Consider the following 26,220-nt stretch of genomic DNA (forward strand, 5'->3'; position numbering starts at 1 on the left):
CATTCATGCTCTGAACTATCCACTTTAATTACAGCTGCGCTAAATGCTTAAAATCACTGTGTTCTCCACTTGATAAGAATAAACCTGAAAGACAAATTGTTCAAATTCAGAATACATTGTTTGGAGGAGGGGAGTTAAGGAAGTCCTTCTGTGTGCGGTGAGGTGTGCATCAACACTGTCTGAATGTTTTTTCCATCAAATCTCTTGTGTTCATTTTAGCCTCATTTTCCAATGCTAATTTAACATTTTGAAACTGCCCCCCCCCCCACCCCCCACCACCCATCACTTTTCCTCTCTTTCTCTTTTGCTCCCTCTCTTTACAGTACGGCAGTGAGAACATGTTCATGGGTATCCCAGAGCCTGGCCAGGACTTTGTGCCAGCGAACCAGGTGGGTTAATTACTGTTCACTTTTTTTTGTTTCAAGTCGTAATTAAACAAATTTAAGCAGCCACATTGGAAATTAGAGCCGCTGTCAGTCGCTTCCATAATCAGGGGCTATTATAACATGTAAACAAACTCTTTAAAGCTTTGTCTTACATTAATGAAATGAAGCTTTAATGCATTGTCAGAGGCTTGTATTTCCTCTTCTTACACTTCTATAAATCATAAATAAATATATAAATAAATAAATTGATGAATAAGTAAAAGCAGGCAGAGGCGGCTGCAAGGTTGGGGGGTGCGGTAATGGGGGAGTCTGTTGGAGACACAGCTTGTTTAAGTTCTTTCATTAAGCTGTGTAGAAATTCTGAAGTTTACCAGTTACTCAACAAAGGTTGTTAGTGAATGAATTTGGTGTTTGCTGTGCCTGCAGTCAGCAGGACTAAAGGCGACATCATTGTGACAGCTGTGCGCAGGGTTTCTTCCCTGTTCAGACCCAGTGGGGAAAGAAGAGCATTTATGCCTCATTTTAGGAAAGCTGTTAACTATCTGGTTGTTTCATGGTCAGGGGTGGGTGTGTTGAGTAGGAGAGACTGTTGTGGGGCAGGAGGGGGGATATTTGCCATGTTTGTCTAATGAATGAAGACTGTGTTAATTAGCATCCCTTCGGAAGCATGCTAGGCCTGCAAAGTGGAAGCAAATGGGCCTGGCTTCTGGGATGTTCACACACTGCCTAAAGGCATGTGTGTGTGTTCGTCAGCTTTGTGTAGACCCACATACTATTTTCACTGCTGTATCAAGATGACGTTTGGTTCTGCAGGGACTAATAGGGTATAAGCATTAATGGCACCACAATGATGTGATAAGTACAATTTCTGTGTATAATCCTAAGTTATAGGAGACATTTTGTTCTCAGTAGCATATCAGCCTTGGTAGCATGTTTGTTTAGTTTAGCTAGAACAGATGAAAGGCCTTGTAGTTGCTAAATTGGTGCTTTCAGTATAATTCATCCCTAGCTCCATCAGCTAGCCTCTGATTAGATAATGTTCTTTTTATTTCTCCTGCATTGATGGTATCATTTGTTGTAGTCCCAAAAGGCCTTCCTGCTCATGCACTACCTAATGTTAGCGGGACAGTGTTGATGTGCCCCATTACTGAATATGATGCAATTGTGAAGTCTTCACAGAAGCCTGACAGCCCAGAAAAGCTCCACAGCCAACAGTTTCTAGCAGGAGTTTCACATGAGCAACAGAGCCTTTGGATTTACTCTATATTGTGGATCAAAATTTTGTCAAATGCAGCGATGTGTGGATGTCAAATGCAGCGATGTATGCACTCTCCCTGTGAAGTAATTTCACTTGACTTTAGTCCCCTTTCTTTTTCTTTTTCTCTTTCTTTCTTTCTTTCTTTCTTTCTTTCTTTCTTTCTTTCTTTCTTTCTTTCTTACACACTCTCTTTCTCTAACACGCTCTGATGTCTTCCCTCATTACATTCACTTAAATGTTAGGAATAATTATTCTGCTCAGAGAAATAGGTCTAATAACGATACCCATTTAAGAACTAGTCCATATGGTTTGGCAGGCAATTCTCAGTGCTGCTTCTCTTTTCTTTGACATAAGTAACATTTAACAAGTTGCTTTCCTCCCAAATGTGTGAAGGTGCTATTCACACCTTTCACATGCATGGTGAAAATAGTATGTTTAAACCTGATTGCTAACACGTTTAAGATTTGGAAACTTACAGCTCAAGAGTTAGGTTTGATACTTTTGTAATTTATACAGAATACAGCCCTAGTAAAAGTTGCATTTTGTAAATATTTTTACAGGCCTCATTTTTACATGACAGAAGCCTTCCACTAATGAGGAACAAAGTTGGTGAGAACAACACAACCTCTTGTAATGGTGGTCTTATTTACAGGGCAGGTGAGGGCTCTAGTGTAGAGGATGAAACAGGATTACAGTGTGTAATGTGCTAAAGAGAGGTGCTGTTGCAGGAGCAAAAATAAATAAAAGATATTTGAGACATGTATTATTTAGCATGGTGTGGAGAGTGCAGGCCACGTGGCCACTGGGGCCTTCTGTAGGCCTGACTTCCTGTGGAGTCATTCAGAGGCAGCCCTGAACATACATACAGGTCCTGTGCCGTGTTTGAGCACCACCCCTGCTTAGCGTCTTCTTGCACTAATGTATGCGATTCAGCTCAGCGTGCAGTTTTCGGACCCCTCGGGAGTTGACATGAATGTGTTAGGGCAGGGACAGCTCTGAGCTGCACACAGCTCAATTGGCTAACTGACGTGTTGAGAAGAGCTTTATGGGCTGGATAAGAGGAGATGAAATATGGTAGGAGCTGAACTCTGGAGGTAGGTGGATCCCCATGAGAGTCAGGGCCACTGATGCAAACTGTTCAGGGACACAAAGGGGAATGGGCATATTTTTCAGGTTAACTATGGTTTTGTAGATATGAAAGCTGTGTTCTATATATTGTACTGGGCCTGTCTTGCTTTTCCATGTAAGGTTAGTTGTCGGTAGTGACATGCAGTAATCCACATGTGTAAAGTAGCAGCTAGTTCAGAAAAAGGATATATGGTGACTCATTGAGAGAGAACTGAGAGAGAACAGGAAAAGCTGTGTGTATGTGAGTATTTATTTGTGTGTGTGTCTAATTATCTAGAATTGTTGCTTCTCATTGTGCTGTATGAGTTGAACCCTTGACCTTGTATTCCACTGTAGTTCCGCGTTCCCGCCAGCCCCAGCCAATCGCAGCAGCACAGTCCCAAACAGACAGGTGTGCAGTGGAAGCGAGACGGCCCTGCTCAGCCTGACGGCACACGCCTGCCCTGGGTAAAGAACCTGCACCAATACCCTTACCCTCACCCATACCACACCAAATTCCATCAGAAAGGCCCATTCTGTACAGCAGTACTGTGGTGTGTGTGTGTGTGCATGAGCGCTTGTGTGTGCATGTGAGAGCGATTTCTGGAGATATTTCTTTCCATTAGTTATGTCCTCATACCCAAAAATAGTCAGCTGTTGCTCTTAGCTCTCTACCTTTCTGTGTGGCTGTGTTTGAGATATTATTTTCCCCATTCCAGAACATTTTACCCATTCTCTCTGTACCTGTCTTTCTCTCCATCATTATATAAAAAAGATATATTAACAGGCGGAAACATCTTAAATGTAGGCAATATGTCCAATATTTCTCATTAGGACATTCTAAAATTATTATTTCGCTTATCTCTAGACGTTATTACTAATTTTAAGTACTCTTGTCAAGTGAAATTATTTAATTATCTAACTGCATTGGCAGGTAATATTGCTTTTTCTCCCCCAGAGACAGAAATGTTTGAGAAATGGTTTGCCAGTATATAAGATAATTACACTCTCTAAGACAATTTTTCCAGTTCTCTCTCTCTCTCTCTCTCCCTCCATCTCCCTCACTCTGTCTCACTACTGAGAGAAGGTAATTAGTTTTATTGGCAGCAACAGCTGAATTCACCTTGACCCCAGAGCTCAGCAGTGAGCCATGTGCAGCACTAGAGCTTTGCTTCTGCTTCTAATCGCACATTAGCCAAATCAGTGAGCAGAAGTGCTTCCCAGACCTTTTTTTTTTTTTTTTTTTTTTTTTTTTTTTTTACACTTCGCACTCAGCACGCTAAAATCTGTCTCGGTCATCAAATGTGCGGATTGCGTGCTGATCCAGAAACCTCTTTCTTCAGCCTCAGTTCCGGGGGATAAACAGAAATAAACATCAAACTACCTCCACTGCCCCCTTTGCTACATGCCTGATTCACTGGAAACACCAGACTTTCTGTCTGCTGTCCGATCCACACCGAGGATAGATCAAAGACAGCAAGGAGAATCATGGTTATTGATTATGCATAATAGATGATGTTATGTTATTGGCCAGAGAATGTTACTGCCTTAGCAATTTTGCCTGGAATTGGATTCTGTATTGAGACTGCATAATCAGATATGTGCTCTCTAGTTTTGGCCAATATGAGAACTGCCAGAGTCACAGTTGAAATGAGTGGTGAGGTGATTTATTGAAATGAGTATGGAGATGTGTCATTTGAGTCATTTTGTTATGAGATAGGAGACTGCAGGTAGGAGAGGTGTGTGTGTGTGTGCGTGTGTGTAGAGGTGTGTGTGTGTGTGTTAAGATAGAAATGTTTGCCTCAAGAGCAACAGAAAGCAGTGGGTGAGCAATAACTTAAAGAAAAAGACTTAAACCTTAACTTAAAAAAAAAAAAAACAATGTGAAACTCTGTATTGGTCTGTATTTGACAGATTCAGGAAGTGTTCTGTCTGCATTTTCAGTCTATATAGAACAAGGCTAAAAGCTGTCTGATGTTAATTGCAAGTAGATTATTACCACTAGATTATTCCTTTTAGCCACATTATGTTAAAGCAGCATAGAGCTCTATGAACACTGTGGCTGTTAACCATGCCAGCATTGCTGAGCAGCTGCAGTCCCCTCAGAGAAACATAGCAATATTAATACTACAGAAAAACTGTAATGGCATTGAGGTTCTATTTTACAGACCATACCACAGAGCAAGAGGACTGTTTGTCCCCACTAAAATCTTTACCATTTCTCTTTCTCTCTCTCCCTCTCTCTTCCCACTCACCCCAGCCTCAAGCCTTGTCATGTGTCTTTTGGCCATTAAACAAAAGCCACATTTATTAGTACAGAACGGTGAAGTGCTGAGCACAGTAAGCCCACGAGTGCCCTGAGCAAAGCTCACCTTCCGCATATTTATTTAGTTTAATGTGGTGGCAAGTGGTAGGTGTCAGTGGTGCCAGATACAAAATACACAAACACACAGATAGAAAAATGCCCAACACTAAAAATATACACATTTCTCATATTTCTGGCATATCCTGAGAGCCTCAGGAATGTGCTCACAGGCCTGTACATAGAATGCTTCTGTATGTTTATCCCATAACTACTGACCTGTTATTTTGTTGATGTTTTTTGGGGGTGGTGGGGGGCTTAGAATTTAGTTTAATTGATTCTTTCTGTGTGTTTGAATTATTGATCATCTGGAATATCAAGGTTGTGCTTACAATTTTTTTTTAATTCACACCATATATAAATTAATTCTATCCATTATCCATTGTGTTCAAAGTCATTTAATATTAATTTGCTATATAATTCATTTGTTTTGACACAGTAGAATCTGTTTGCACTGTTTGACATAGCTCAGCGAGCCCTGTACCCTGGCTCATGGAGAGCTGTTTCTGACACACACACACACACACACACACACACACACACACACACACACACACACACACACACACACACACACACACACACACAGAGAGACAAGTTTGCTTAATCCTTGGGGATCAGGAGAGTGCTCCACATGAGTGTAAGCCTACCTAGTGCTTTCCTGCAGAAGCCCAGAAAATCATGCCTTCCTCCAATATTGGGGGAAGAAAAATATTCTTCTTGATCAAACCACAACCCAGACTGTTTTAACATATTATTTCAGTTATGTCAATCACAGAGCTTCAAGGTTTTTATTTTTATCGGCTTTATGTAACTTTTCTAGATGTAATGGCACCTATTGAAGAAAGTGGGTGGAAGAAGGGACACTCGAGGAGTGTATTTGCGGGACAAGAGGTGTTGGATCAGATCCACATTTGTAAAAGCTGTGTGTGTTTATGCATGCCCCCCCTTGGCAGAAAAGTACCAGACTGGGCCTGAATTTCTCTGTCAGCATTAACAGGCAAAGAGAAAAAGGCCCTCTGATCACCTAACCTTGCTTTTAGTGGCTCAGCGTGCAGGGAAGACGTGTTGTACTCCATCTATCCGGAGACTCTCTGTGCTGATTGGCAGCCCAGGGGGTCTGGAGCAGTCACCGGGCCCAGCCAAGGGATATTACATTCAAATGATGGCCTCTCCTGGACCCCAGCAGTATACATTACGGGCTCAAGTCCTCTCACTTCCTCTTTTGATCATTCTCTCTCACAGACTCAGCCTGAGATGGGAAACTGTAGCTAGTTCTTGGAAAAAACAGGCCACCTTACCACCTTATTAAGTTTAACTACTGTAGCAATTAGTCTGACATCTTTTGACATCATTGCTTAGAATTGAAAAAAGAAGATGGCTCATGGCTCATCTTAGGCCACAGGTTTCTGTTGTTTGTGTATCCCACTTGCTTCTTGTTGGAGATGTAATTGGGTGGAGGGCAATGTGCCATGTCATCGCACCCCTCAGAACAGATGGAGCACCAGGAGATGATTTGCTGCCAATCATGGACTGAATGCGTAACTGTCCCTCTAAACAGTTTTCGTAATTTGCACTTTTTTGGTGACCTCATAGAGACAGAGCCTGTGGAGTGCTTCTCACATCTGTAACATAAGGTGTTGAAGTGTGCAGCACAGGAGGATACTTATGATCTCAAACGTGCTGATCTGTTCGCATTATATCTTACTTTACTGAGTCACAATGACCCAAATTTGTCAGAGCAAGACTGTTGATGTTTATATGTACACCTTTGCCCTCATTCAGTATGCATGTAACTATGAATAGGCTAATCGTTCCCACCCTCCGCTCCATCACTCATCTGCTCACCTTCTACTCTGCCCATCAAAAAAAAACAAAAAAACAACAACAAACTGTTGGTTTTCTAAATTGCTAGCTACTGTATGCTAGTAAGGTTTAAGTGGTAATATTGGAGTAATTCATCCAATTCAACCATGTTCGAACCAGAAACTGACTCAGAAGAAGAGCTAATGGCAAAGGGTAATCTAAAATCGATCTATCAGAATGGTAATGTATTTTATGTTTCGCTCTCTACAATATTAGAACCGTAGTAGTAATAGGTAATGTGAGCCTTTGTCTTGACTACGTTATGAAATATAATAACGTGTTGCTAATGTTAGACGACCTTGGTCCAGATTGCCAGCTCTGACAAATTAGCTATCTTGTAAAGATAAACATCCAGATGTGCTGTTAGGAAATATCTGGAGAAAAGCATCTAGTTCATAATTAATATGCAGTCTATATGCAGTACACGCTACAGAATGCAGGAATCATATTGACAGTGACAGTAGCTACACGATCATATATACATTTTAAAAGAATATCAGAGGATACGCTTTCCCCATTGAAAAAAAGTGTCAAAACAAGCAATCTCACATCTGTGTTATATGATATGTAATTAGCTGTTGTGCATGGTTGTTTTTCCAAAATGTGCTAACATTAGCTATTTCTTGACCGCAGATCATGCTAATGACCACACGTGGGAGAGGTTTGCCTTCAGGGCTATATGCCAGAAAGCAGCTTTTCCACATGCCGTACGCACATGAATTAGCTAACCTTTTCTAGATAACGCTATATCAATTTATGAGGATAACATTTATCATGACATGCTTTCTTTGCGCATAACCACAAAGTCACGTGAGGCATTCTGTCAGAATTTTAGTAATGAATATAGCCATCGTCTAATTCAGCAGCTATGTGAGAAACCTTTGATTAACATTCGCCCTAACTTTCTTCAACCCATATAAAAGGTTCTGTCAGGATTTGACATGAAGCGTGTGACTTGGCAGGCTAACGTTATCTAGCACACTGCAGATTTGTTGTACACAGTCACCAAATAAAACACAAGAAAAATATTTTTACCCATTGACCAACAGCGTCCAGCGAATTTTCTCCTTTTAGACTTTTTAGCCGAAAACAGCACACCTCTGCCATAGTTTCGGACATACTGAAACTTAGTTTACAGAATGCAATAGGTCCAACATCTGGCTTCTCCCCTTATACCCCTCATTTCACCATAGCAATATGCTAACGATATAGAAAGCACCACCCCGTAAATAGATTAAATTTGTTCCTTAGGTTAGTTATACATGAAACCCTGGATGTCTGAATACGTGTCGTTGAGACTGTCATAGGTATATTGCAGTTCCAAAGCCAAAATGCTTATTTCGTGGCTTATTTCGCTCATGATTTGTCGTTCGTAAAAAAACACATGTTAACATGTTAACTGGGTTAAAAATTCGATTTTCATTGGAGGGCGTCTTTCAACCCTACTGAACAGTTTTTATCATCAGTGCAGACTTAAATCTTTACTTCTGAGAGGCTTAATGAATTTGATAGTTTTTTGTTTGTTTGTTTGTTTGTTTGCTTACTGTGTTTCTAAATCATAGCACTGAGCTTAATGCTATGTACCGAAGTATAGTAATAGCTGATGGAAAAACAGAATTAACATAAGTAAATAATAGATAAACAAGTAAGTAAATGAAGGTACAACCAAACATATAGAACAGAACATTTATGTTTTTTGCTTGCAGACAGTATTGTACTACGTATCAAAGTCCCAGAGAGTCACTGCACACTGCTACTACTCAATCTGTTAACTCATGTTTAAAAAAATGAAGCCCACATTTGTCTTTGGTCCATTTGCTGTTCGTCTCCTCTGGTCTAGTTCCCTAGGGATGTCTGTCACGCAGTCATGCCCCAGGGAGATTTGTCGTCTGCTCTGAGGGATGTTGCTATGAAGAATGGTGGAGATAACTACCTTAAAATTTAAGTTTTTAGGTTTTGAAACTGATGGTCATGAACACTGAGTTGTTTGTAAAGGGAGTCTTTTTGAATCTAATGAAACTGAACTGAACCTATAGAACATGAGTCTCTGGTACTGTTTTGGCTTCTTGGCTTTTGTTTTTCTCTTTTTGGTCTCTCTGTCTATATTTCTCTAATAGAGGTTATATATATGTGGAATTAAGTGCATTGTGAAGTGCATTGTCTGCTTAAATGAATACCAGTAACACCTATCTTTTTGTTCCTGGATAGCCAGGTTAGATACTTTCGTACTGAGAGAACTGGAATCACAGTTTTCATCTCTTCAGTTAAAAGTGCAAATGATGGCATTTGTGCAGCCTAACAGGTCCCAGGTGACTGTGCCAGAGGTGTTTGTCTTTTACTCAAATTCAGATGTGGCTGTTCTGTTTTCTGCAAAGTCTTCCTCCTGTCATCTCTGCTACCATTTTTACATGAAATTTTGTTATTGAGAATATTGATTATTGTTATTGATCATGTTAGTAATCAAAAATCAAATCGAATTTATTAATATAGCGCTTTTTACAACAGATGTCACAAAGCAGATTTATAAACGTCCAAGTCCAAGCCCCCAGTGAGCAAGCCAAGGGTGACAGTGGCAAGGAAAAACTCCCTAGAGCGTGAGGAAGAAACCTTGAGAGGAACCAAGACTCAAAGGGGAGCCCATCCTCCTCTGGCTGACAACAGTCACCACAATAGTAACAATTCTAAGAGAAAAATAAATAAATAATAATGAAAAAATAAGCAATTAATGGCTAGTCTTGCCTAGAAAGTCTTGTCCCGATGGTGTGCACGTGTCTGAAATCACCCCGCAAGAGAATGTCCATCAAGGGCAACGAAGGAGTAGTTGGCTGGGCTGGAGGTGTGGTGGGCTACAGCAGGGGGCATCAGGGGGTGGTGGGAGTAGCCACGGCAGCTGAGACGGGTTGAGGCTCAGTAACATCGTGACATCAAGGGTAGGTGTAGCTCAGCAGAAAGAGAAAATAGATTATTAGGCATGTCCCGGTACGAGGGTATTTAAATTAGGGAACTATAATGTGCAAAGATGGACTCCAGCATATCCACAGTTAAAAGGATATTGCCAGAATGAAACACAGGCATGAGGGCACCCTGGAACATCAGCATTCTGCCGCTCCCAGTCAACAAACTTGAGTGACGAGAGGTGAAGTGACAGCCTCATAACATCCTAGTTTACCATAACTTTCAATGTCCAGGGACTCCCACATCTACACCTTTACCTAAGATGGGAAGTAGTTATTACAATTCTTGACTGTACAGAGGTTTTCAGCCTAGCATTAAATATTGAGACTGTGTCTTGGGTCTTGAACATTTACAGGAAGGTTTTTCCAGTGTGGGAGCTTTATAGGAAAAGGTTCTGCCCCCTGCAGTATACTTTCTTATTTTTGGTACTAGTAAAGAGCCTGCACCTTTTGAACTATGTAGACATGGTGGATCGTAATGTACTAGGAGTTCTCTAAGGTACTGTGGGGCAAGACCATTCACTGCTTTGTAGGACATTAGAAGTATTTTATAATCAATACGAATACAATAACACTGTCACTCTCTTTAACATGCAGTATTTATTTAACTTTTTAAATTTAAGCTAAGCTACTCAAACAAGTCACATGTCAGCATAAATCATTTTTCTGTTTCTCTGGGTCTGTTTCTCATGTTTACCTATATCTGTCATCTCTGAAAGAGAGTAGTCTGATAGAGGGTAGAAAAAAAATTTCATACTGACCTTTCTGTGAAAAATGCTCATCACCCATTTTACTTTGTTTATTTTACTTGAAATAAAATCATTCCATGTAGTAAAAAACCCTACCAACATTAATGCAACAAACTGCTTATAGTTTTGTTTTATAGCAGTTTTTTTTTTCTTCAGAATTTGGCAGTAAAAACTTTCCTCTAAGGACCTTACTGTATGAATTATGCCAACATATTTCCCCCAAACAAAAGTCGACATCTGTGAGGCACAACACAATCAAATATGCAAATGAGCATGATACATCGGCTTTTAGAGGCAGAAGTAGGAAGCTCATTAAATCGATTATTGCAATCCTTAAAAGTAACAGTTGGACAGTTATTTGAGTTGAGTTTGGATTTGGAACCAATTTCATACCTAATTGCCTGTAGTTGGCTGTCTGACAGGTTCATTTAGTCTGCTACAAATAAAAGCTATATATTAGTGCTAATAAACCGGCAGAACAGAAACCCTCTCTGAGCCTTTGAAGGCGAGAGAGAGGATTCATTTGAATCATCTGGAGCTGAATCGGAGCGAGCAGTAGGCCTGGCAGCAGAGTTGTTCTGACGTCTTGCTTGTTTGCTGGAGCTCGGCTGCTTTTTTCCACGTCCTGATCCGCGTATTAAAGACTTGAGTAAAACCTGACATGTTACCCATGCTGTCTCTCACTTCTGATAATAAACTCCACAGATAAGGTTGCACACTGGATCTTCTCCCCATTCTGCTGACAAATAAATACATTCATGCATAAAGAAACATGCACAAAGTGTGTGTGTGTGAGTGTGAGTGTGTGAATGCGTGTGAGTACAAAATAATTCATGAATATACAGGCTTTCATCTCCTTATCTGCTTTACATCTTTTTCATCGCACACTAAACTGATGGGGGCCAGAGCACTTCAAGAGCAAAGGACAGAGTCCGAGCCCTTTTACCAAAAAAACAAAAAAGAACATAAAGAAGATGAAAAAAGAGCTGAATGTGCAGCCAAGGAAAACTTCACAGCCAAACTTCACTGCCACCCTAATAAAAACACGTTTTGTGGTGGTCTAATGAGAGTGACTGAATGCTTGAAATTTCAGTCCCCAAAAGCCTCACATGCTAATCATAAGCCATTGTAATGTTCACTGCTCTTTGATGTGTGTTGTTTTGTATTTATGCTGCACAGTGTATTTGTAGTTACAATTTATCTAACTTTTTATCAGTATATTAAATTGTCGTAATGGCAGGGTTATTTCAGTTCCAGTATTAGCAAACCAGAAAATGTTTTGAAGAATATATTAAGAAAAGAAGTTGTACAACCAATCACTTGGTTACTTAGGAATGTCAAATAACCAGTGTGTGTTTTTAAACCTGGCAGAGCTGCTCATCACTGCAATGTTTTATATATTCAGAGTCCCATTGTTTTTGAGGTGCTTACAGTTTCCTCCTATGACTTCATGTGCTTTGTCAGATAGGATCATTGTAGTGTACCATTTGTAATTCAATTAGTATAAAAAGTAAGTGTCCCACAAATGGTGTTGTTGTGGTATGTATCATATGATCCCATATTCTGTGAGGTGTCTATATGCTTGTTTGTATAGGTGTTGTTATAGATTAGGATAAAACACAGAATTACCTACTGGCTTGTAATAAAGCATAGAATTTGATATATATAAATATATCCAAGTAATGAACTTTAAGTGCAGTTAATTAAGTCAGTGTATTTGTTTATGTCTCAGCATACTTAGCCTTTCAGTAACCTTCATGCTCAAATGATCTCTGTGATTGTGTCCATGCCAGCAGTCCTATCCTGTACCTGGCCTGGGAGATGAGGATTTCAACATCCCCCCGATCACTCCCCCGACCCTTCCTGAACATGTCCTGGCCCACCTGCCTGAGACGGACTCTGGAGCATACCACCCCCTTTGCCCCCCTGTCTCTCAGAATGGACTGCACCCCTTCCACCTGCAGGGCATGGACCTGACCGGAATGTCTGTCCCCAGCATGGTGGGCCAAGATGGAGGTCTTCTCACCAACTCGCTCTCAGTGGTACGTGTCTCTTTGTCCCTTTTTTCTCTCTATCACTCTGTGCCTTTCTCTCCTCAATATCTCTTTCTTTTCTTCACCCCTAGGAGAATACTGAACTCACACTTTCAGGCATACTGAGGATGAAACGTAGAGTTTACCCAAAGGGGAATCTTTCTTGTTGGAGGGACCCCCTTATTAAGATAGCTAGAGATCTACAGTGAACAGTTGAGACTAGCTTATTTTCCTCAGAGCTAATGTGAGAAGCGCACACAGCACAGGAGCCTCAAACAGTGTGGTAATTGACATGAGCAAAGTACGTTACCACTTCATGTTGGAAGCTTGAATTGGCCTGCAGTATGATTCAGATAGCACCCCAAAAATTAACACTAATTTGATTGAATACATACAGACACAATGCCAGTTTCTCACATGATAAAGATAACAGAATAAAATTTAATGCCATCTGCTGGTGCACTCCACTTATAGTGTGCTCTTAAAATAGTCTCAGAGCATTTATTGAGACTTTTCAGTGTCCTGCTTTTATATGTTAAATATTGGGGAATATTGGGGAAATCATCACGCACAAACAAAATATGCATGGTTTTTGTCTCAGGTTTGTTTGAAGAATATTTTGTCTTGGGAATTATTCTTTAAAAACACCCAAAGACACCCTCAATTGTCCCCATTTTCTGCTTTTTTTAAATGCTTATCTTGGGTTAGTGAAATGTCCCTTTTGCATAAATCACTTCTGCAGAAACGAAACACATAGCATGGAATTGACTTTGCGCTGCAGAGATCGGTTGATGTGATTCTGACACATCTGGGGACTGGCGTGGTGTGTGACTAACTGTGGTTAGAGTTCAGGAGGGGAGGCTCGGTTCTGCCTCACGCATGAGTCAGAATGGAAGCAGCTCTTTTCAGCTTTCAGCTGTTGTTTTCCACACACCTTGTATCTACCAGGCCGAAGCCCAATATTGAGTGGTACTTACCCCTTCTGTGGTGCTATTAACCACAGAAAAACATTGCTTATGTAGCACTTGGTTTATGTTAATACTTCTATAATCATAACTACACTGCCATTGTTTTGGCAGTTGATTCATCAGAAATTAATACATAGGTGAAAAATGGTGGTTTCCAAAAATTGTGACTACTGAAAGCATTGTTTCAACATTGAAACTTGATACAACCTCTTTTTTTATAAAGTGCATTTATCATTCCTTTGGTGTTCCTTTCTACTTTGGGTTTTTCTTATTATAGGTTACATCAAAACACATCTTTTTCTTCTTCTTCTTCTTCTTCATCTTCATCTTATTCATTCTTCTTCTTTTTCTTTTTTTAAGGCATGGAGTGACATGTACACCAAAAGATTTCAAGATTCACAAAGGCATTTGTTCTTTTCACCTTAATGTTCTCTGAGCTTGGAGAACATCCATTTAGAACGACTATGAATTATGGTTGCCAGGCAACAGGACAGCGAGCTTGTAGTTGCAGTGCAGAATGAAAGAGCTAGCTGATGGAATTAATTTTCTCTCAGCATTAGCCTGTTGGAGCTGCCTTCTCCGGATGGGCAGAGAGGGGCATTTATGTGTATGCTACATTTTGCGATCATTTTATAGGGTCTCGGGACTTGTATTGTTTTGCCAGCACAAATACTACAGTTCAATGTGCTTCTGTTAGATTTAAAGGAAAATCATATACAAATATTGCTCGATTTCAATTTTCATTCCATTAAAGAGGAAATGTACATAACAGAATATCTAAAGAGATATGGTGAGGAACATGGAATGGGGCTTTTGGATTGGTTGGAGCGATCATATCTCTCTTTGGTGGTAAGATGAAAGAAGAGCGATTTCTAAGAAACATTTATTGCGAAGTTATTGGGAATATGCTCTCGGACCGGGTGTGCTTTCCAGAAATCTGACTGTCTGCTTAAATAAGCACAAGGTGATGTGTGCAAAATGTGTGGGTCTAAACAAAACTGACAGTGGAGGAATGGGAAGGCGGTAGAGAGCGAGCGCCGGTAAAGAGAGGCCATGTTGTCCTTCATCAGCTTAGAAGCCAATAATTCCTCATCTATCAGTGGTCTAAATAACACAAAATCACATGCAGCAATGGACATAAATCCCCATTCATCGTCAATTTTCAGAAATAAAGCAAAACATTTTACTGTGTGCTACAAAGCAAACACCACATCCAGAAATGTAATATCACAATTTAAGTAATGGTGTTTCCTGTTGCAGTCTGAGGAACCGCACCATTGTTGTGGAGACATTTTTGTAGAGCTCCTCTGAATCTGCATAGTCAGAACCTGCAGGCATGCATGCTGTTTAAAATTCAGCTAGTACCAATTAAGCCCTGACATAGAAATGACATATGCTGCTATAAGTGTTTAAAATGGTTTTACCTCTCACTGCTCATATATATGTCAAATAAACTTTAGGCATTTTAAATAATCAACAAATCATTAACAATTGAATTACCTAGAATTATAGCCTCTGCAAGTTTAAGTCTATTAGCCAAAGGGAAAATAAGACTTTTGTTTTAAATCCTCAAGTCAGACATGTTTTGTATTCTTTGCCTTAACATTTCATGTACATTCACTGTTTCTGTGCTTCATGTACTGTTGCACAAGGACATGAAATACACTCCCATCATTCTGCTAGGAAGAGTCCTTATCGCTGCAATGTACTTTTATTACCAAGCACAAACAACTGGCTCTGATCTCGTGCAGCACTTCAGCTATTTATACCTTTTTAATGGAAACAAAAGGATGTGAAAGTGCCCCTGAAGTGACAGGCTGCATAAAGTAGACATGATTTCCCCCTTTAAAGTGTCATTGGAGGCCATGGTAGAGTTGTGCTGCTTTTTTCCTGCCCTCTTAGTACATCTCTTTCACCACACTGCAGCAGTATAAGCATGCAAATAGCCTTCTGCTGTAAGTAAAATAACAATTTGGCCCTGTTATTTAAAGGAAATTGATATCAAATGAATATGACCTACCCTTCAGCATGGGTCATTGAGTCGCCAGTCCAGCCAGGCGATTGTTAGTTAAAACTTAAAAAGTGCAGAACAGGCAGCCTTTGGGGCTTTTGTCTGTGACCTCGTCATGTGACCTCTATTCATTCCCAGTGAGCCATTGTCCTCCCTGTACTAGAGATTAATGGCCAAGCTAAGATGATAAATACCATCACAGGCTCTCGCTGACAAACACAATTCAATACTTTCTAGTATCTTCTAGTACCCATGTTGACTATCAATCCAGCTACATTATATCTCTCTCCATCTTTCTCATGGGAGACGTTTTTATATTTATATGCATATAGAGACTGCTAAAGTGTGTGTGTGTGTGTGTGCGTGCATAAACACATTCACTCACTTATTGTAAGTGCAACTTGATTAGGCATGAAAGTTTCCCTGCTTTCCTACTCACTGTGCAAAATGCTATGGGGGGATGGAAAAACATCAACTCTTACCTCTAGAGTTTCATTTGCTGAGGAAAAAGAAAGATGACCTTTATCACCATGCGGGGTTTAAAAAAACTACAGCACGGCATGACAGTGACCTCAATATCTTCCTATTCATGACACAAGGTGGGCACTGTCTGGTGTTTTTTTTTTTTTTTTTTTTTTTTTTTTTAAAAAGCCCCTCTTCTAAATAATACACAAATCTGTCGTTAAAAACAGCACAAAATGCTGAGTGTTCCCATGGTACAGCTGCTGTCTCAGCAAACACGTGTTTTGCTAAAAATGAAAGTTTTTCCTTTTCAATTTACAGCATATCAGAATATACCATATACACCTTAGCTCAGCATCCTAAATATTTCCGCTCTTGAAATCAGTTACTTTCATTTCAAGAGAAACTAGCATTTACAGTAAAGCGGGACCACGATTAGTCAGTTAACTGCCGGGAATGATTTGCCGGGACTGAACCAGTCCGGATATTTTCCTGGCAGAATCAGATTATTCTGTTGAGCTGCCATTTTTGATCAGCTCTCTCCATCAGCCAGCTCACAAACACTGTACTTGTGGAATTTACAAATGCACAGACCACTAACATCTATTTTTACAATTCTAGCATCATTCATACATTGCTGCATCTCAGAAAACACATTGTGATATAATCTATATTTTCAGTTTTGTCATAGGCTCAGATAGTGTGATCATCGGAATGTTGAATGTTGAAGTGTAACTGAAAATTTCTCGGCTGGGCAAATTTTTCTGTTTCCACCCTCCTGCCAGCGCTGAGCTTAGCACGGGGAGGGGAGAAAAGTCACCTGTCCAACTCCAGCCTTACCTTCAATGCTCCACCTGTTAGGGGCTTTGTGCCTAAAACAATGGTGGGCGTGGGGTTCGTGTCAGGTCACCTGCTGGTACAAGCAGTTTCGAGTGACACACCACAGTGGGCTACTTAACATGGAGGAAGTGATTTTTTTTTTTTTTTTTTTTTCCACCCCAGGCATAGAATAAGCAAAGCCATTCTCACAGCATTATTAACATCTTACAGTTTAGTGAAAAAACGGAACTCCCTAGTTAAAGTTATGCAGCTTATTTCTGAGGGATCAGAGCCTGATCTTCTCAGGAGTATATACTATATAAATAATGCATTACGAATAGTGCAGTTTTATGTGTTACAAATTAGATATTCAAAGCTTGACATGGGTCCTGGGTTAAAAGATGTGTTAGCATGTAGATGTTTGCATATGGATACCTATGCACCAGTAAGAGAACCAAGGAGATTGTTCTGTAGCATTCTGCTAAAGTTGTAGTTAAGCCACTTCAAACCATGTAACTCAACTTCAAAGAGGTTATAGTAGGGTTGCAACTCTGTCATTTGTTTTTGTTACAGTTGCTGCTTCAGTGCCTTTTTCTGTGGTTTGAAAGGGTGTGGTTTGGCTCAGTTTGGTAAGGCAAGTTTTTTCTTTTCCTCTGCCAGATGCAACAAATGGTCCACTCCGATTCACGGTACGGCAACCATCCACAAGTAGATGCACTCAGAACCAGGGTCCAGTCAGGCATGGTTCCCCAGGGTCAGCTGACTACCATCAACCAATCACAACTCAATACTCAGCTGGGAGTGAGCGGGAATGGTGGTACCCATGGCTCTCCATCTCCTCCCGAGAGCAAGTCGGCTACACCTTCTCCCTCAAGCTCTGTACACGAGGACGACACAGAAGAGGCTCTGAAGGTGAAACTAGCACCTTGGGTGCCTCAGATTGTCTATCAGATTATACACATACAGACACACATGCACATATTGTGCATACAACAAATATTTCTTCCCTTATGGACAGTTTTAATCTAAGTAGTTCCTGACCATATGGGAAGCAGCTTTCTGCATCACTCCTTGAGGCTAGTCCTGTAATCTCAGCCCTAAGATTATTTCAAAACCAATATAGCACATATAGGTGTATTACTACCAGCAAAGAATTTCCCAGTAATGGCACTCATAAATGGTACAGCACTGTTGAATAACTAGGCCCTTACTGATGAGTGTTTTCCTCGGCGGTTGCTGACTTAAGCAAGAGGTCGTTTCCATGTTCTTTGGATATGCCCCTGAGCTTAATTTCTCCCAACTCCTGTTTCCATATTTATGACACAGCACCTAAAACCCTGATTCTTCCACAGAATGGGGCAGAGAAGAGGCCGGCCTCAGACTTGGCCAAGAAGCCCAAAACTCCCAAAAAGAAGAAGAAGAAGGACCCCAATGAGCCACAGAAGCCCGTGTCAGCCTATGCCCTGTTCTTCAGAGACACACAGGCAGCCATTAAGGGCCAGAACCCCAACGCCACATTTGGAGAGGTGTCCAAGATAGTGGCTTCTATGTGGGATGGTCTGGGAGAGGAACAGAAACAGGTATGTGGTGGGTGGGAAATGCCTTACATCTATGCAACCTCAGGTGTACTTAACTGGATCTAATTAGTTACACAGCCTTGCATATACACAATGTTTCCATGGGCACAGGTGTGCTTGACTACATCTAATCACAGTTACATAAGCTTTTTCACAGCACATACAAAACCTCATGAATACACCATAGAATCTAATGATTGTTACACAACAGCTTCAAGTACATACAACTGGAAATTAAACTCAGGTACAGGAAACTGTTTATAATTATAGTTACCAGACCTTCAGTATATACACTACTGTGTACTGTGTACAACAGGTGAAAATGCCAGTATGGGAATTTCACTAATTTGTTTGAATGGATGGATTGAAAAGATTGTGATGATGTCTGTACATGCTAAAACATGTAATTGGTAAAACTAGGAGGTTTTTCAAAATAAAACAGATCGAATCTACATTCATTTCCTATGTGTTTAACTGAGTGACATCACTGAATTTGAGCTTAATCAGCACCTAAGCCCAATGGGGCAGCATCAAGAACAACTTTGTTAATTTATTTAAAATTTTATTTTATTTTATTTATTTATTTATTTGACCATTTTCCCATTTCCAGAATACAAAACACAACTGATGCTTTTCTGTAAAAATGTATCTTTAACTCTTCAATTCACAGGCGGGACAGTCCCTCCTGTTGGCAGTGGTGAACTGCTTTTGGCAAAAGCACCAGCTCAAACCAGCGATAATGCTGTTTAAATAGGTGCCAAGAGGTTAGCAATCCATGCTTTGCAAAAACAGAGCAGTTTTGTGCAGTTGGCCAGTGCATAAATGTGGTTATTTGCCTTGAGCATACCGCAGGTCTCATTTATGTTGCATGTTATGACAGAGGTAGTAGTGGAAACAGAATGCGACAAGATGTAGCTGCTAATTTCTTCCTGTCTAGACATACATGGACACATTTGGCCACAGGTTTTTTTTTCTCTTTGCTTTTTTTTTTGGTTGTTTTGTTGTTTTGTCATTGTCAGTCTAAAATCTGTTAGGTTTTGCATTAAGAGAAACATTGGTGTGAAATTGGTATGAAAACAGGGTTATACATTGTTGGAAGTTTAATATCAGGTGTTACTGATTTTATTTGTTTATTTTTGTTTGTTTTATCTGGTGTAAAGTGAGTTTGGTTTTATTGGTTTAAGTGCTAAACTGATACTTGGACAGAGCTTAAGACTTTCGCCGGCTGTTGCAACCAGTTGAAGCATGATATCAGCACTACTAATCTTAGTGCATGCAGTTTCAGGAAAACAGTCAATTATTTAATTGTTAAGTCAGTTTTTTCTCACCTATATTGTCGTTTGTGTAGGAGATTGGGTAGATATTGAGAATGATATTGAAAATTTCTAAAACATTTGCAAATTAAAATGTAGTCCTTTGCAGTTAGGGGGTGAGAGAGGCTATAAAAGAGTCAGTAGTGTATATTTTGCATTTTTCATCACTGTTCAAGCAAAGAAAACATTTTTCATAATGTTGTTTCACACAGTGAATAAACTAAAACTTCAGAATATGTTAATGTTATGTATCATAGACATTTTCACAATGACAATGAGTGGTCCAAACACCCCAAGCCTTTATTTTGCATCTCTTTCTTGATTTTTTTTTTCTGTATAATCCTGTTTTAGAGCCAAGCATTGTATTTATTTATTACTCTATAAATCACTGTGCCAGTGGAATAGAAGGAAGCTTAGGGTGTTTGCCTGGTTAGAGAAGACTGTGTCTCTCTGCTTTCAGTCGCTAGTTGGTGGAGGCAATAAACATTCAGATATATTGATGGGCAAATAATTACACATATGGAGCACCTGAAAAGGGAAACATGAAGGGACCATAAAGTCTGCATTGATGTCTAAAGTTTCCGTGCACTTAAGCAACACTCCAGCAACCATTTCACGTTGGAGCTCATAAACAATGTACCATCCTGAGTTTCCCCATGTACACGCACATAAGAATATGAAGAACTTCAATCTCAGTGTGCTTTTCTCTTTGTTTTTGACTTGTTTAATGATAACAGGTGTACAAGAAGAAGACAGAAAGCGCTAAGAAGGAGTACCTCAAACAGCTAGCCGCCTACAGGGCCAGCCTTGTCTCCCAGGTATGTGGCTACACCTCCTCAAGCCTCAGTCATGTCTAGTGCAAGAGTAAAATGGCTCCAGTGAACGTTGTGTTCCTGCTGATTCAGCTGCTCATTCTGTGATAGCCATGCGCCTCAGCATGCCGGGAGCTTTCTTTAGCACTTTTGTTCTTCTAGCTGCCACGTGAGCTTGCTCATAAAGGAATACATCACCCTGAGAAATGTGGTCATTGCTAATAATGACTGAAGGCTATTTGGAGGTGTGTTAGCATTATGCTGATGCTAACTGCTTCCAGATAGCTTTTAGCAATTATTAGCCATGTTAGCGGTTTTGGCTAGCGATTTACCCTAATCTGCCTCCAGACTTACAGTGACCCGGGCGATGTGAAAGTGTCTCAGGCTTCTCAGATGATGGGCCCCAAGCCTCCTGTGTTCCCTGGGGCAGGGCAGTCCCATGCAGGCCTCTACATGGGTTCCCCCTACCATCAGCAGCCAGGCCTAAGCTCCCAGCTGCCACCCATGCAGGCAGGCCTGGCTCGAGGGGGCCCATCCCGGCCCAGTGTCCCCATGCCAGGCACCGTGAGCATGGGTGGCATGGCAGCTACGAGCCCCCCTCCACTCCAGATCAGCCCCCCACTCCACCAGCACCTTGGCCTGCAGCAGCAGCAGATCAGCAGCCATGCATTGCCACTACACTCACCATCTATGGGCCAGGTGAGTATTCAGATAAATACATCCATGTACAAACACACACTGCCACTACACTCACCCTCTATGTGCTAGGAGAGTGTACAGACACTGCTTCTGGCATCTTCATCTATGGGCCAGTTGAGCTCAGGCATACACACACACACACATGCGCACAACTATGGGTGTGCACTGTATCAGTGTACACCCGTGTATGTGTGTGTATATGAGCATGTGAATATAACTACTGCTCATAGTGTGTAGTGGATGTGTATTTGTAGGAATATGTGACTATGGGAAGTGCTGTTTATCCACCAGATGCTGCTGTTTCATTTTTCATAATTTCCGGAACTTTCCTTCCATCTCTCACACCAGCGAATGAGGCAAGAAGAGAAGCCATTAATATCTGCCAGCTTGTTTTATGTCCACCGAGTGTGGGGGAAAAAGCCTGCCATATCACACAGACAGATTTTCAATTTTCCCTCTGTAATAAACAGATGCATTAGGATTTGGATGTGATTTAAGGTTGGACAGAAAAAACACATTGAGATTGATGAATACATCAGTCTAGAAGACAAAATACTTCAGCTATCTGATGAAAACAGTTTTTCAGATTGAAAAGAAGGAAATGAAATTAGTTCTCTGCTAAAGTATATAACTCGAGAAGGCTTCTTTTTGTCCATCCTCTCTTCCTTCTTGTGTATATTGGGCTACAAGCTTTTTTAGGACTACCCTCACCAACAAATAAACATCTCTGTCCCACACATACATAAATATACACACACAGAAATCCAATTAAAGACCAAATGACCCGTATTGACATCAGATTCATGAGGTTTATTGTTTTTTCCATGCTCTTTTATCTGTGTGTTTCAAACCAAGTACAGTGTCAGAAGTAGCAAGTCCTTTGAACCCAGTGAACACTCCCTCCCATTATTAGCAACAGTGCTAATTAAACACTTAAGAGCTCAGCTAGAGGTGGCTACGGAGAGGTTTGAAGCCTGCTTCTTCTCACCCACATACACAAACACACATACACACACACATATGTGGTGAAAGTCACGCCGATGCCATGTCAGAGCATTTCATGCTTTAATGGCTGTAAGTAGGGGTGCAACTGAGGGCCTGGGGAATCAGTCTGTAATGAAGATTAGCTTTCTGCCTGGGGGATGTGTGGAGTGGGGTGAAGTGGGGCATCTTCAGTGCCAAGCCAGGACTGAAGAATTCTTGGGGGAGGGGGGTGCAGAGAAGGTGAAATGTGACAGCAGCATTGCTCTGTAACTGTAGCTTTCATGATAACATAGTGGTAACCATTAGAATAGCTGTTAAGTTCGAAATTTCCTGTGTTTTCATCTTCCAGTTTGCATTCCACAGTAACATGGGGCTGTATTGATGCTATTACTTGCTGAGAATCACATATTTCGAGTTGAAACAGTTCCCATGGAAAAAAAAAAAAGTTAAACATTCCCATTTGAATATGAAAGCCTATTGTTATAAGTTTCTCTTCTTGGGAATTCTGGGAAAAGAGCAACTACTTGATTGAATTTCATGTGTTCCTTTTATCACCACTCAGCAGGCAAATTAACTGTTGCAGTGGATGATCATCATTATAAGCATTGAAAAAAAGGGGTCTAATTTCCATGCAGATTATAATACAAATTTGGCTAAGGTCCAATTTTAGATTACCACTGCATTACTTGTATGGCTGTGTCAATCTTCTGCAGGAGAGTAAGAATGCTTAAACTTGGCTTTTCTTCCTTTCCATTTGGGGAGGGTGAGGGGTCTAAGCCCGCTTCACAGATCCGTCCTTTATGAGGGAGCTTTAAATCCGAAGGGGAGTAATAATCCACGTTTCATTTTTGCATATTTGTGGAGCGCAAACAAAAACTTTTTCTTTTTCTTTCTCTTCTTCTTGCTGAGCTAAGACTAGCGTGGTGTGTAGGGAGGTGGGGGCTTGTGGGGGGAGGGGGACACAAAAGGGCAGATGGAGTCTTTGTGTCAGAATGAAGGGGAAGAATGTGCAGAACAGTCCATGAATAGGTAGAATCTCTGGAGAGGGAGAAAAAAAAACGCAACCACCTGCTGTCTTGGTCTTTCAGGCAGATTCTCTTGTGTACCGCTTAGATTAACTTCCCTTTCACACACAGTCTTTCCTGGGACTAAGAACAGAGGAAAAAGTCTTCAAATTAGAATATGCACTTTGTTCATTCCCCCCCCGAAGCTGCAGTAATGTTTAGTCGAGCCCATCTTTGTAGCACTTGCATCATGTCCACTTCAAAACATGCCGAATGCCAGTTACACATGGTGACATGAGTTGGATGAGATGCTGTTTTCATGTTTCTTCTATGTGGCTGTGATAAAAGGGTTTGAGTTCTAAAAGGATTTGGGGGGGGGAAAAAATACACCAGGGAATTCACCTTTTTGAAGCCATTGTGTAAATTTTAAATACAACATGTAGCTTAATAATAATAATAATAATAATAAAAAAACTAAGCATCATATCTTTCGTTATCTTTTTTTCTTTGTGCTTTCAATCCAGTCATCATGCTGCTAATCCCCTGTCGTTTTCTCTCTTTCACAGGGCTTTCCTCTGCAGGCGGAATATCAGAGCATGATCAGCGTGTCGTCCTCTGCTGGACCAGGTATGTCCCCCTCCATGGACTACCGAGCAGGCTGCAGGAATGGGCCGAATCAGAGCCTTGACTGGACCCCCGATTACTGCAGCAACGGGTGAGAGCCTCTAACAGATTTTACAGGCTAATAGATGAACAGAGAAAGGTAGTTAAGAAGCTAAACATACATGTAGACTGATTGAATGTGCTTGTGTTCCATCTGTTGTTCAACCATGTCCTGATTCAGCACATTCCCAATAGCAACAGCTGTATGCCACCATGCATTTTTAATGGTGGCTGTTTTTGTGTGTGCATGCTTGTGTGTGTGTGTGTGTGTGTGTGTGTGTGTGTGTGTGTGTGTGTGTGTGTCCCACAGTGCACTGCAGAGAGATAAAGCCTTGTATCTGACCTGAGTGAGACCATCATTCCCTCAACTCCTTCAGCTCTGCAGGACCAAGGCAGTTCCTCCTCACACTCCAGCAATCCAGTGACTGATCTCCAGCCTACTCATCCAGGCCTTAGACACAACACACAAAACACACACACACACACACACACACACACACACAAATAAAGTAAAAAATAACACTGCGTGTTCATGTGTGAGAGTGAGTATTGTTCTTTTGTCATGACTCACTCTTTTAACAGAACCCTTTCTCTATGGGGTTTGGAATACATTTCTTCTCTTAGCCTCTGACATTCAGACATTTGGGAGTTTAAAAATAGTGAAAGCATGAAAATGTAAATTCTAAAAATAAAATCACTTTAAATACAATCATAATCCTTCTGATGCTAGAGGTTTAGTGCCCCAGCATCCCACCCCCAATAACCAGTGTTTTGGTCCTGATTAATATTTAAGAAGCTCGTGAAATGTGTTATGGAGATTGGTCATGAATGAGTGAAAGGAATGGCGTAGGTCAAACTGTGAGCTTGTCAGTCCATAAGCACTTATTGCTGGGTCTTCAAGGCTCTAAGATCTCAAAGACAGAGACAGCGAATGAATACCAAAACTGCTAAACTTTTTTGTTGTTGCTGTTTTAAATAAAGAGAAAAATCACAATCTGAAAAAAAAAAAATCACATCAGAGAATGTGTGGATAATTTATCTCCCCCTACACACACTCTCCTTCTCTCTTCTGTCTCCCTCTTTCAAGCTACCCTACTCTCCTTTGTATATTTTTTGCTCTCTCTGTAATGCTCTTTACTAGTGAACTGCCTTAGAAACAGAATTTTGTTGTAAGTATAAAGTGATTGTTCATAGGGACTGCTATGAACTACTTAGTGGCTTTTAGCCCAGATTTCAAGCTGTAAATAGAATCTGTGTGATTATTACTCCTAGAGTATAAAGGTTGGATTTTTTAGTTCCAATGTGATTTTGAATTGGACCACACCGGTTCATTTTTAGAAGCAAAGAGGGGTAACTAACCGAAAGATGTTCCATATTCCCTTGGCATTGGTATCGCCAGCTGATTAGAGCAAAAATATGAAAACTGGAAATCTTTACTTTACCCAGTTTTAAAGATGATGATGCCACCAACCCTTGAGATAGCATGAAATGTTCTGAGTTCATAAAAAAAATAAATAAATTTAAAAAAATAAAGGAAAAAAGTTTATTTTGTACTACATAAAATAACTTCTTTTGTATCACTTCTGCCATATTGATTTATGTCATCCAAGCTATGTGTAAGAAAGTGTCAGAAGCTTGTATGGTGTTAATTGGAAGCAGTGGCAGACCGGAGAGTTGCTGTATATCCCTGACATATGGCTGATCAGTTACTATTCCTCTACACTGTGTCTATATGAAATCTTTTTATGGTACTTGTTTGCGCCTATTTATGAGAAAAAAAAATGTAACTGTAGGTGGTTTAAGTAATTATGTTAGCATTCTGGGGATGTTTTTCTGTTCATTCGTTTTTGCAGAATTGATCCAGGCAACAATGTGAATAATTCTTATTTAGTTTTTATTGTGTTTGAAGAATAAAGGCAAACCTGCATTTTTTGTGCAGTAATCAATTACCGTGCAATTGCTGTTCTTTTGATAACATTAGATATTTTAAACAGTAGGCCTTCAAATAGACCTACAGAGTATTATGACAGCCAAAACATTAGACCTAAAAATAGCGCATACTGTGTTGCATTATTTCTACGTTCATTTTGTGTCAGTATATATAAATGCTCACACTTGGGTTTGTCTGTTGTACTTTTGAATAAAAGGTTTGCGCTGTCACACAGTATGCAAGTGTAGGTCTATTATAAAAAG

At 40.4% G+C, this 26,220-nt stretch overlaps 1 protein-coding gene and 1 long non-coding RNA gene across 3 annotated transcripts in view; one reads left to right on the forward strand and one right to left on the reverse strand.

Annotated features, from left to right (window-relative positions):
• The window catches only part of tox (thymocyte selection-associated high mobility group box), a 49,912-nt gene extending 23,939 nt beyond the window's left edge, over positions 1-25,973 (forward strand). The window contains exons 2-10 of one of the 2 annotated variants that reach the window (XM_027027287.3): positions 324-389; positions 3,109-3,219; positions 12,476-12,724; positions 17,636-17,887; positions 18,328-18,555; positions 20,603-20,683; positions 21,026-21,376; positions 23,931-24,079; positions 24,338-25,973. In XM_027027287.3, the coding sequence (XP_026883088.1) occupies positions 324-389; positions 3,109-3,219; positions 12,476-12,724; positions 17,636-17,887; positions 18,328-18,555; positions 20,603-20,683; positions 21,026-21,376; positions 23,931-24,079; positions 24,338-24,374 (1,524 nt within the window). In that variant the 3' untranslated portion in view covers positions 24,375-25,973. The remainder of the gene's footprint in view (positions 1-323; positions 390-3,108; positions 3,220-12,475; positions 12,725-17,635; positions 17,888-18,327; positions 18,556-20,602; positions 20,684-21,025; positions 21,377-23,930; positions 24,080-24,337) is intronic. The other variant, XM_027027296.3, reaches the window with a different exon arrangement.
• Positions 22,172-24,456, reverse strand: LOC145651868 (uncharacterized). The gene is made up of 2 exons (XR_014117946.1): positions 24,371-24,456; positions 22,172-24,106 (listed from the first exon to the last, which is right to left on the reverse strand). It is a non-coding gene; the product is annotated as an uncharacterized LOC145651868 (long non-coding RNA).
• Positions 25,974-26,220: the final 247 nt, after the last annotated feature.

Source organism: Electrophorus electricus, chromosome 17 (genome assembly GCF_041902795.1).
Source record: "Electrophorus electricus isolate QZ-2024a chromosome 17, ASM4190279v1, whole genome shotgun sequence".
Taxonomy (NCBI): Eukaryota; Metazoa; Chordata; class Actinopteri; order Gymnotiformes; family Gymnotidae; genus Electrophorus; species Electrophorus electricus.